General features: G+C 35.8%; 1 protein-coding gene across 1 annotated transcript in view; it reads right to left on the reverse strand.

Annotated features, from left to right (window-relative positions):
* LOC107745208 (calsyntenin-2-like) overlaps positions 1–13,260 on the reverse strand; it is a gene marked incomplete at its 3' end in the record, with an annotated part of 28,086 nt that overhangs the window by 11,446 nt on the left and 3,380 nt on the right. Inside the window, exon 2 of the mRNA XM_016559065.1 lies at positions 7,847–7,969. Coding sequence (XP_016414551.1) covers positions 7,847–7,969 — 123 coding nt within the window. The remainder of the gene's footprint in view (positions 1–7,846; positions 7,970–13,260) is intronic.

The raw sequence follows: 13,260 nt of genomic DNA on the forward strand, positions 1-13,260 counted from the left end.
CATCTAACACTATAGCGTTCCCTATTCTTTTTCTATTCTAATTTATTCTTTAAAAAAAAACTTGCTACGTGTACTGCACTAGGCTAACCGAGGCTTGTACAGCACTGACATATTGATTCTCTTTTGTTGGATTTGATTGCTTCTGTTGTCCTCATTTGTAAGTCGCTTTGGATAAAAGCGTCTGTTAAATAACTAAATGTAATGTAAAATATCTATTTGAAGTTGACTTATAATGTTAGTCAAGCTGACATCATCACCAAACCTCATATGGAGGTCATCTTGGCTAGTAAGAAACCACCTAGCAACCACCTACAGCAGCTTAGCAACCATGGAACACCATAGTAAATGGGCAGCAAGATGCTAGCAGCCGCCCACAATACTGATGAGTTTTGCATGAGCGAACATCCTCACTATTGGTGAAATCTAGTTATTAAAATGATTGTGTGTGTGTGTGTGTGTGTGTGTGTGTGTGTGTTGTGTAAAACAGTACTGCTGTCCGGCACAGATAAGAGTATTCTCCATCTCTCCTCTCTTTGATCTTCAGAATAAACTCATATATACAAAAAAACAGAGAGAGAAAGAGCCAGAGAGATGGAGCAAAAAGCAGCCATCCCTTTCTTGAATAATATTTCACAATCTTTCATTGGCTATCTTTGTGCATGCGCAAATGCATAAGACTAAAACTGAATAATAGTGCATTCATGCATTAAAAAAAGAAAGCATTCAGAAGTATGTGTGGGTTTTTTGTTTGTTTTTTCAGCTTTGCTTTTATCAAAATTCACTGACACTGATATAGCAAGGGGGTGTTCACACAGCATGTGTTCTTGCATTTTGTTTTTGCACTATTTTTTAATTGTTGGTTTATGTGTTTTTATAAATGTCAATTTTGTGCATCAGGAATAAATAGCTTCCTCTTTTGAAAGTCACTTTGGATAAAAGCGTCTAATAAATGCATGAATCTAAATGTAAGTGATGGACGTTTTTACTATATATCACAAGCTTTATCATGCTGAGGGGTATATTTTGCAATATTGATGGAAAAATGCACATTATCTTTAGAAATGAATTAGTAAATGGACATGAAATATTAATTTAAGTTGATTTTTTTTTTTTATTATGAGTGACTAAAGAGACCGTGGAGTGATATGAGGGATATGAATTATGTTTTCCTGAGAGCTGTGCAGTAACACATAATAGTTTGTGCACAAACGTATAGAGGATGTGTAGTTTGGACATAAACAGACCTGTGATGCTCAGTATCTGTGATATGTATAATATATTAATGCTATGCTCTATAGTCATAAATATGGCTGTAGAGATGAACGTGACAGCGTTCGTTATGAAGGTATGAAAAATCAGTATGGAGTGCATGAATTGAAGGCTGGATCACTAAAGGGATTCTCACACACACACACACACACACACACACACACTGTATGTCTGTGATTGACATGCTCTCCAGTATTTCCAATAAGCTGTCAGCTGAACACAAAGCTCAGAGAGAGAGAGAAACCCCTTGAACAATAGAATTCCAGCCCATATCTTCTCCTCCAGTCTTCCTCAGACAATCTGTTTCTTCTCTCACTTCTCCCAATGCATTACCATCAGGATATTCTTTAAACCAGTGTCTCTCAACCATTTTCACTTCAGAAAAGACTATATTTTTATGTATTTTTATGCAATACAAATTTAATGTCATATATAAGTATAAAAATCTAATTTTAAAGTTGTATATTTTTTAATATGTTGTATTTTATATATACTTGGAAAAATTGTCAGTTTTGGTTTCTAAACATCTGGTGATGCTTTCTGCAATCAGTAATTCACAAAAAATGCAATTAATGTATTTTTTGCATCTAATGCAACAAAAAATGCAACTAATTTGTGTTTTTTTAACCTTTTGATGTTTTCTTCATTTTTTATTGAGCATTTCATTTTATATATTGCCATCTGTAATTTAATTAAATTTAACTGGCTTCTACTAAGTGAATGATGAGTTTTTGAGTTTGATGGGACACGCGACCTTTGACATCAACAACAAATTACTATTTACTTAGCTATGCATGATTATTAGCTTTAGTTGCTTCTTATTACCTGCATTTATCTTTTTTTAATCAATACTGACCTGTGACTAGGCTTGCCGCGATAGACGGTGCTGACGGTGATACCGGTGTTAAGCCGCAACACCGGTTACGTCACTTGCCCACCGCGTCACCGACCCCCACCGTCGTTTTGATTTTTTATAGTAATAAAAATCATTTAGTTCAGTATAAGAACAGACACTACAATTAAAAACTGAACGTTGATGCCAACTGCCGCTAATTCAAAAGTGAAAGTAAAATGCGCACGGCGCTTTTAAGCTATTTAAAAGCGAAGGAAAGCGAGGAAAAGAGGGAAAATTCAAACAAACTAAAAATTAACAATTGCTTTACTCCGAATTGCCGCTATTTGAAAGTGAAAGTAAAATGGGCACATCGCTTTTACAAGCTATTTAAAAGCAAAGGAAAGTGAGGAAAAGAGGGAACGCCCCGGCCCCGCGGTGACACCGGTATTACCGGTGTTGTCACACGTCGATTAACCGGTGGGAAAATTTCCTCACCGTCACAACCCTACCTGTGACCCATTTACATTTGGAGCTTTGTTTCATTTTCAAGGCATAAGTTTGGTGCATACGCCTTTAAAACAATCAATAGCAGTTGAAATAATCTCCAAAGCTGTGTCCGCATGAAACAACTGCTTTGCTTCCCAGTTAGGCAATGCTTTTTTATGGTTAAAAACAGTCTGTTAAAAAAAAAAAATTCTAAATGCTATTAGCAGACTAGATGATTTTTTGTGTCTATTTGTTGTTTTAATGTAGGTATATTTTTAAATGACATGCATGTTTCTGCGTGAGCCTTATCAAAGATAATAAAGCTTTATTAAATTTAAAGCAACCTATAATGAGATTTCAGATAGGGAACGTAAACATCACATCTAATGGTATAGTTTAAATGAGCTTTTGAAATAGCCAAACAAGCATTAAAGGACTATGTGACGAGTGGGGGCGGGGCCGAGAGCCGTGGGAACGGAGCGAGGCCGGTGGAGTGATTGCTAATGAGGGACACCTGCACCCACTCACCGGTCTCGAGTCTCACGGAGGAGCTCCGGAAGGATAAAAGGGAGGAGTGACGACCGTGTTGGACGAGAGAGGACCAGGCCTGGATTTTATTTTGTGTTTTGGTTTCGTTTGTGCGCGACAGTCGTCCGCGAGGGGCTGTCGCGCTATTTTGTGTTTGTTTATTTTATTATTAAAGTTTGTTTAAATGTCCGCCGGTTCCCGCCTCCTTCTTCCCGAACTACGAACGTTGTTACAGACTACAATCAGTATTTTTTAATGGAAAAAATGAATAAATTTAATTAAACCACTTCCTTTGACTGAATTGCATTCACAGGATTGTAGAATAACATTATTGGCAAAGGACACGTCTGTGTCTGTCTACAAAAACTGACGAAATGAATATATGAGGTTACGCAGACATTGCACACTGACACTGAAACCTCTGTATGTTATTTGGACACGGCCGTACTATAGCGTGTCTCATTTCCCGCCATGTGTTTGATCAATGTTTACAGGCCGCCGTAGGCAGCTGTGATTTATACTCTCTGTTACTGTCCATCTTAGAGACGGAGTGTCTTATAGGCCTTGAGGGAGTCGTATACGTCTGCACTTGCAGTGACCCCTCACCGCACACACATTACTGAATGCTGTCTTTTATCACTCAAGTGCCTCCTTCCCTCTGTCACTCAAACTTTCTTTCAATTCAATCACTTATTCCCCTTCAGTCTCTTGTCGCTTTTCATTTGAAACAAAACAACATGTGAGGGTTTCCTCCAATTCTAGTTCTTCATCTGACAGACAAAACAACTGTCACAGAAAATAATATATATAACTTTTTCATATAAAAATAATGTTATATAAACATAATAAAATTATTATAAAAAAACATTATTATATTTCGTATATAAATATATTATAATATATAATTCTATAATATTTCATATCTAATTTTATAATATACTTAAATAAAAAAATACATATTTTTTCAACCTATGACAATGACAATTTTTTGTCATTTTCTTTGCATATTGCACCTGTCACAAAAACATTGTCTCCATTGTGGGCACCCACTGACAAATAGTCTATCTTTCATCTACAGCATTTTTACTCTCATTTGGCACTTAATAAATGTTATTTTCAGATCCTGGAGTCTTAAAGTGGTTAAGACACATTTCAGAAGGACTACATAACTTCCATCTATGTGTTCCTTCTGAAACTTCCTTCAGAATAACTGGATTTATCCTCTTTTATAACTATAACTGGCTGTACCTTTGGTTTATACTGTCTACACTCTCATTTATTTTAATGTAAAGTTCTTTAAAGCATTTATGACGAAAACCTATCAAAGCATTGCTTAGCAACTACATGATCAATCTTGCATTTGATCTGCATTCACAGCAACCTTTGACTTTAAGAACCTCTGGCTATTTTCATCCACTCAGCTCTCTATACGCTGCTCCGTTACAGAGTTCTGCTCAAATCACCGGAGCATTACACCCGTCAATTATTCAGCATGTTGTTTTGTAACCTGCCAGCAATTACCCTCTTAACTAACTCAACCTCGCTTCAGCATAAATTACACCCTCTTAATTAATTACACTTCATCTGTGGTTGCTGGAGAATCACACTTTATATTTAATTACATTTTATAGGTACATTACCTGTAACACACATTGAAGACAGTTTGAGTGTCAAACAAAAACCTAATTCAATCAGACGTGTGTTGCATGGAGAATATTTTCTTGATTTGGTTTGGTCTGAAGCAGGGAAGTTGAAGTGCTATAAACCTATCTATCTATCTATCTATCTATCTATCTATCGTTTTGTTCTATCTATCTATCTATCTATCTATCTATCTGTCTATCTGTCTGTCTGTCTATATCTATTAAATTATAATATTTTAAAATATACTATATTAAGTATGATTCCTTTATAAATATTATAAATATATATGCATAATAAGTTACCCTGTATTAAAGTATTTTCAGTGATGGGTGAATTAAAAAATGTAATTTATTATAATACAAATATTATACAGTTATTTATAAATAATTACAAATATTAAATTTTAATATTTCTAGATATATATTACAAAATATTATTTGTTTCAAAATATTACAAGTATATATGAAGAGTCACCATGTATGAATGTACTGTATGAATGTATACTGAATGTATGTAATTTTGCATACTGGTAAAAAATGTATAGCCTGAATGCACTGTAAGTCGCTTTGGATAAAAGTGTCTGCTAAATGCATAAATAAATAAATAAATGTATTTTTTCCACAGGTGCCAATGATGCGTGATTTGAGAAAATGTAATTTATTTTACTTAATTTTTTATCTTTATGTAAAAATGTAAAATATGTAACATAAATATATTAATATATATTTTTGTCCCTGTAACAACATAATTATTTAGCTTGTTTTTGGTGGTTTAATATGAAGAATAATACACTCTAGCTCTGTATTTTTATGAGATATAACCTAGAACTCCTTTATACTTTCTTTCTTTCTCCCTTTTCCGTTCCTCTCAAGGGAATTTATTATGTACACTAGTTAATTAATTTTCTTGTCAGAATACAGTCAGGGATGTTTGTGTAAAGGTCACATGTAGCAATAAATCACATGAAAGAATATGTTGGGGAAGATGTGAACAGGTGGCATTTTCTAAAACAACATCTGAGCTTCAGTATCAGTTCTGCTGTGGTGATAATGGTGCTTCCGAACAGTGGAGATGCACAGATGACACTTCAATGGTAAAATGTGTGTTTTCTTATTAATATTATTTTGGTGTCTAGAAATGTTCTGAAACCCCAATGCAAGGTCATTTTCCCATGCAAAAGCACTCACACACAGCTTCATTTGGGCTCTAGGGCTGTATGTCTGCAGAAACTTACACGCAAATTAATGTAGATCAAAGTGGAAGTTTATTGAAAGAACAGTGCAATAGTGTTGGGTGATATTTTGTGCTATTATTTTCTGTAATATTGAAATACACCAAGAGTGGTATGTAAAGTATAGAATATTTGTACATAGATACATGTCATGGCTTCATTTTGATTACATTTTAGGGGAAAAAACAGAAATTCAGAAAGTGTGTGTGTGTGTGTGTTTTAGATATCAGGGATCTCAGTGTCTTTCTGAAGGGTTGGGTCTCTTTCAGCAGCAGCTGTCTGACTAGAATTCTGCCAGTCAAAACTCCACTAACACTCCCCAAAGAACTCATTTATTTAGGAGGAATAAAAAAGAGAAGAGATTGTTAAATCTGATAGTATTTTATGGAGAGAAAATGAAAACCGCCAGTGGCACTAAATCATCAGAGATGGAAAAACGAGAATAGGGTAAAAAGAGGGAGGGAGGGTAAAAACAAAGACTTCCTTTTTGAACTATGCTAATTGTTATTTTAAAATTAATTCCACCTGTATCTTGTTAAATTGCTTTGAGACGCTTTATAATTCCAAGATGATTGGAACTGCAGGGTTGTTCGCCATTCAGAACTGAACTGAGACGCATTTTCAGTTGAAGTGAGGCAGAAAACAGGATGCAGAATTGACATTCAGAATCTAATGAAATGAATTAAAATTCAAAGAAAGTCATATATGACTGTATTTTTAACTTTGAAGCAAAGTTTATCAAGACAAACTGAATGATGGTTTTACAATGGATGGATGGATAGAACAACAGGCGATGGATGGATGGATGGATGGATGGATAGAACAACAGGTTGGATAGAACATCATGTGATGGATGGATAGATGGATGGATGGATAGAACAACGGGTGATGGATGGATGGAGCAACAGGTGATGCATGGATGGATGGATGGATGATTGGATAGAACAACAGGTGATGGATGGATGGATGGATGATTGGATAGAACAACAGGTGATGGATGGATGGAGCAACAGGTGATGATGGATGGATGGATGAATGGAATGGATAGATGGATGGATAGAACAACAGGTGATGGATGGATGGATGGATAGAACAACAGGTGATGATGGATGGATAGAACAACATGTGATGGAAGGATGGATGGAGCAACAGGTGATGGATGGATGAATGGAATGGAATGGATAGATGGATGGATAGAACAACAGGCGATGGATGGATGGATGGATGGATGGATGGATAGATAGATAGGAATGGAATGGATAGATGGATGGATAGAACAACAGGTGATGATGGATGAATAGAACAACATGTGATGGAAGGATGGATGGAGCAACAGGTGATGATGGATGAATAGAACAACATGTGATGGAAGGATGGATGGAGCAACAGGTGATGATGGATGAATAGAACAACATGTGATGGAAGGATGGATGGAGCAACAGGTGATGATGGATGAATGGAATGGAATGGATAGATGGATGGATAGAACAACAGGCGATGGATTGATGGATTGATAGATAGATAGATAGATAGATAGATAGATGCAATGCTGGCCATGTGTGTGTGCATATGTGTGTGTTCTTAAGCAGTGACTCAGTTTAAGTGTATCAGAGAAATACAGTTCAGCTGGAGTATCTGATACATTGGCAGCGTGATCTGGCAACCAGCAGGGGATCTGGAAAAGCATAAAGCATCTAATAATCAGAAAGAACAGATGGAGTACACAGACATGCACTCACACACACACACACACACACACACTCATCAGCTGAGACGGCCTCAGGAAAGACGTGTGGGCAGCGCTGTACTACAAACCCAGTAGCCTATAAAGTGCTCATTTCTTGCTTTCTTACCAGCATACGGAACTGGAGCGTCTTTGTCCAGAGCCACTAAAGGAGGATCCAACAGAACCGCATCTGTGTTTTCTGTGATGATGCCATGGTATGAGCTCTCGATCCATGGCTTGTGCTTATTCACTAAGAGAAAGAGAGAGAGATGTGATCTTCGATTTAATTAAAAAGCAAATCTGTTTTGAAATACTTCTGCATTTCTAAACACTAGATTGCATCCTCTGTAATGTTCACAAAGGCATGGTTCTCAGAATACTGCCAATCAATTCACACTGCTATGAATGTCACCCTTTACACTGTGCTTGATCAGGCTGCCTGGACTTTTCTTTCCATATCAAAAATGAAAGAAGTAAAGAATGCAAGCCAAGTTTACTTCAGTGTCTATTTAAGGAGACAGGCTGTTGTAAGCATCACACAACAATGTTAGGACTACAACCAGCAACTTTCTGGATTGTTCTTTAGTCGATCTGTCTTTAGATGCAGCAGTTTTTAAAATCCTCAAGACCCTGTAGGCACTTGTGGAGAAAATTCATGTTCAAATTACATGCATGTGCGGTAAAGAAAGACTATAATTGAGGCAGATACACATTGCCGAGCCCATATTGCAGTCTGAAGTTGAATCATAAATCAGTGCATTTTATAACCAACCATTTAAAAATGAGCTGGCAGCTTACAGCAGCCAATAAGTCTTACGTTGTACAATGAATTATGTTGTTTAATTAAAAAAAGAGTGTATATGAGATGTCAAAGGCATTTTTTGATCTTTAAGACCATATACATACTAAATTGTTTGATTTTTAACCAGACACTGAATAGAAGAATAGAGACAGAATAGAGACAGAAAATGAAAATATACAATCATCTGTAATTAATTTTGTGAATTACACCTGGGAAAGGTCAACCCACATGTGCACCTGATCTGCTCTCACCTTCTTCTCTCCATCCACAATTTTTCTTCTTATAAGAAATAAAGCATGCCCTCTAAAGGTCAGGGCCATATCATTTACTGGTTTTATGTCCCAGAGAGACCAACTAAAGCCGCTCAAAGCTGAGAGAAGCACAGGAGAGAGAGGTAAAGAATGGAGGACAGAAAGAAAGATGAGGGAAATGGGGAGTATGAGATTGAATGGGGGCCAAATCACTAAAAATCGACTTCTTTTTGAAAGACATGGAAAACAAGGACTTTCATTGACCGATAGACACAGCAGTCACTTTATACCCTGCAGAGAGGAAAACATATTTATTAAAACTATTACAAATGCTCTAAATCAACACAGTAATAGATTCTCATTCTGGGTCAATCAAAAAGCTCGCAGAACCAACCGAAAGAGTCTCTTTCTCTCTTTTTCTCACATACACAACAGAGGAAATAAAGTGTTAATCTGTCTTAAAGCTGTTTTAATCCGCTGGCAGCTGTTATGGGTTTTCCTACATCCCGAGTGTCCAATCTCCCACCCAAACGCATGCTCTCTCTTTCTCTAACTCCTTTCTCTTCTTACCAATACCATCATGTTTAGTAAAATGGGTATTTCTAGCAAGAATTTAGTTTTAATGTAGCTAAAAAAAATTATAATAAATATAAATGTATTCTTTCCCCAATTAATCGCAATGTTTATTTTAATCAGCTTGATATTGATTTCCCACATGGCTTTTTATTAGTTGATGAATCTGCTGCTGAAGCTACAACCCCACGGCAAAACAAGTCACATTTTATACAGAGTATGTAATCAGGATTGAGTGTAATAATGAAAAAAACGGCGTATACAGCAAAATAATGACAAAAAACACGTCGAGTTGTTCTCGTGCTCTGCATGCCATAACATAAAGTATGACGCGACCGCAATATGAACCGGTTCTTCTTGTGAATCAAAAATGCACTTCGCAACCAGTGCAAATGACTATTTGAGACTATTTCAATTAATCATTCAACACTTAGGAACTTCACTGATTGAAATCTGTATATCTAATTGAAGGGAACATATTATTTATTTATTTGTTCACTTTTTAATGCCATGCCAACATCAAGGCTATTTTCATGGCGATCTCAGAATTACACAAGGTATACAATTAACAAAAAGTTAAAGACGTTTCAAATCTACACTAGACAAAAATTCTAAAATACATTCAGGTGATACATTTTTAAATAAATCAGTTAAATTGAAGGGAACAAAATTCATTCATGTTTTCAAAATGTAAAAGTACAGGGAGCACACATGAAGTTGTATTAGCAACACTTCAAAGTTTAAAAATACAACTTCCAAAAAAAAAAGAAATGTCCATTAGGCCTACTTTTAATTCATTTTACAAAATAATAGCTTAAGCCAATTGAATACTTATTCCCAACCACTACATTATGGAAATATTTTACTGTACCTGCAAAAAAGTTATGCTTTCTTTAGCATTTTTGTCTTTTTTCCAGTAAAAATGTCTAAAGATTCTGAAATCAAGATACATTTAGGCTTGTTTTCTGAGAAACTGATCAGAAAACAAAATGAAGTGAATATGTGATTAAAGCAAGAACACATCAGACTAATCAAAAAATAAAAAACAGACTCAGAAAAATCAACTTAGTTTAAAGGGATAGTTCTTTCATACCTCACTGGCAGATATTTGTGCATGCCTTAAGCATAAACTGACTTAATTTTGTTCAGTTTTGCAGAAAACAATACTTTATATCTTCATTTTGCATCTCAAGTAAATGAATCTTATTGTAGGGATGATTTGCCAGTGCATGAAACATTCAATGCCATCACCCACAGAAACCCTGAATAAAGTTGTGACATTTCCAGATCCACTCAATAACGCCCCCCCACCCCTCATTTGTCTTGTTTTTCCAGGATCATGCTCTCTTCTTTAAGATGGTAGTGTCAGTAACGCCCAAAATCACGTCTCTCTGATCACATAATGTGAAGATGCCTGATTAAGTGACTCTAAACTCTCAGATGCTTCCATTAGGCTGCACTAATGGACTGAGCTGAACTTAATTCTACAAAGATTACTGGAGATGAGACATGACAGAGTTCAGCAGACTCTCTGGACACACACTCACACACACACACATGCCATGCTGCCCGTGGCTCAGGCAACTGTGGGATTGAGCGACTTTGCTAATCGAATGGAGAATTTACAATAATAAAAGTATGCTATTTTCAGTATGTTTCAATAAACATCAGGGCTGTAACCACCATAAAATAAGGGGGGCACGTCCATTAAATTGGGCCCCTCCAATAAACAGATTTGGTCAAATTGTCCACCTCAGTGTTTGATATTCTTGATGCAGCTCTGTTGCACTTCATTACGCACCCTTCTGTATGTTGTAACAGTTTTTAATGTTGAACAGCACTCGTCAATGTCAAAATGTTTGAGATGCATCACATAAAAGAAAACAGGATTTATTGTTCAGCCAATTGTGAAATCCATTGTGATGTAAGAAGCCAAACATTTCATATTTGACAACTGTTTTACACTATAAATGTTAAATGGCCAAAGTAAGTAAAACTACTCTTTTTTGTCAAATTTTGCTGTTTTGATTTGAAAGTATCATTTATGTGATTCATAATATAATATAATGAGTCAAGAAGCATAACTAAATATGTTATTCATTTAAGGTTATTCACCTTAAAACACACTATATTTCCCCAATATGTAATAACTTTTGATGTACTGAAATTAGAGTTATTAATGTTAACTAAAATTAAAACTTAAATTGAAACTAAAATTAAAGCCAATTAAAAACATTTTCAAACTTAATAAAATAAAATAAACTGGGGAAAAAACGTTTTATTTCTTTTTATTTGCAAAGGTAACATTTCTACTTTTCCTTTTTATGTAGTTTAACATGGAACTGAAATAAAAATTATTCAAAACTAACCATTTTATATTTATATTAATAAAAAAACGCAGATACTAAGATAACAAATAACACCGACTGAACAATATTTAGACTTATATGTACTTTTACTGTAAGACTTGCAACCTTTTGTTTTGACTTTATTTTGGGGGTTCAATCTAATCTAATCTAATCTAATCTACCCCGCGACTCTACAGAGGATAGGCAGTTTGGAGAATGAATGGGTGGATAATTTAATTTACTGTTGGCATAATATTATTTAATAATAAAAATTATTTAAAATAATATTATACTGATGAAGAGCTTGTAGGCTCGAAACGTCAGCTGTGGTGAGAACATAAATAAATATTTTTCTACTTTTGGATCTATGGTGTGCCAACTTTGCTCTCCCTGTCTAGCATAATATTATTTGCAATAAATATTTTATTTAATATTTCTTTCCCTCTTCTTTTCCTCTATCCTGTCCAGTCTTAGAATCCCAGCAGCCCATGGATAGGGGAACATGATGAACGCTCTGCAATACTGCTGTAATACTTACATAGTCCTGATGTGAAAGCTCCTAAACTCTAAAACACACACTGCACCTCCAACATGAGGAGTGTGTGGAGAGGTGTGCATGCATGAAGAACACAGAGTTAAAGGAGAAATGAATGATGAACATATGGTGAGGGCCTCCCATGAGCAGCCAAACACACACACACACACATTTGAGAGAGGAGGAACATGTAGCTTCTTTTGTGTGATGATGATGATGATGATGATGATAATGACACACTCACTCCACTAATGAATATATATGACACACTGTTAACAATCAATCAGAGGGCTGTCAGAACCCACACAGGTTCAGATGCTCGGCACATTAATCAAATGTATGTAGAATGCTGCCTCAGCGAAACCAAACCCAAGAGCCGACAACCCAAGAGCCTAACGAGGTCTGTTCAACCATCCTGATTCTAGTTCAAGCACTGCTGTCTCCCAAAGAACAGGACAGAAGTGTAAAGGTGATGTGAGGCATTTTTTCAGTAAAAATACTTTCTAAAATATAGGGGTTCAAGCGTGAAACTCTGAAACCCTATTGTAAATGTAAGGACTTTAGTATTATTACATTTCTATCGTTTAGACCAAACCATAAGGCCTAGAGACTTGAAAATCTGTGAAATCGTAGTGCTCAATTTGGGTACACAATGGCATTGACTCGTTCTGATCGACCCAAGAGGATACAGTGCAAAAAACAAGAAATGTTGACATTTTTTACCGTAAGTCCTGAACCGTTTGTTATAGACTTAAAGGGGTCATATGATGCGATTTCAATTGTTCCTTTCTCTTTGGAGTGTTACAAGCTCTTGGTGCATAAAGAAGATCTGTAAAGTTGCAAAGACTAAAGTCTCAAATCCAAAGAGATATTCTTTATAAAAGTTAAGAGTCAGCCACACCTACCTAAAACAGCTCGTTCTAACACGCCCCCACATGTCTACATCACGATGTGGGAAGATTTGCATAACACCACCCAAATGTTCACGCAAAGAAAGAAAGCGTAACTTTTATTCTCGCTGTAGTATTGTAG

Source organism: Sinocyclocheilus rhinocerous, unplaced genomic scaffold, assembly GCF_001515625.1.
Source record: "Sinocyclocheilus rhinocerous isolate Xijiao unplaced genomic scaffold, SAMN03320098_v1.1 scaffold257, whole genome shotgun sequence".
Taxonomy (NCBI): Eukaryota; Metazoa; Chordata; class Actinopteri; order Cypriniformes; family Cyprinidae; genus Sinocyclocheilus; species Sinocyclocheilus rhinocerous.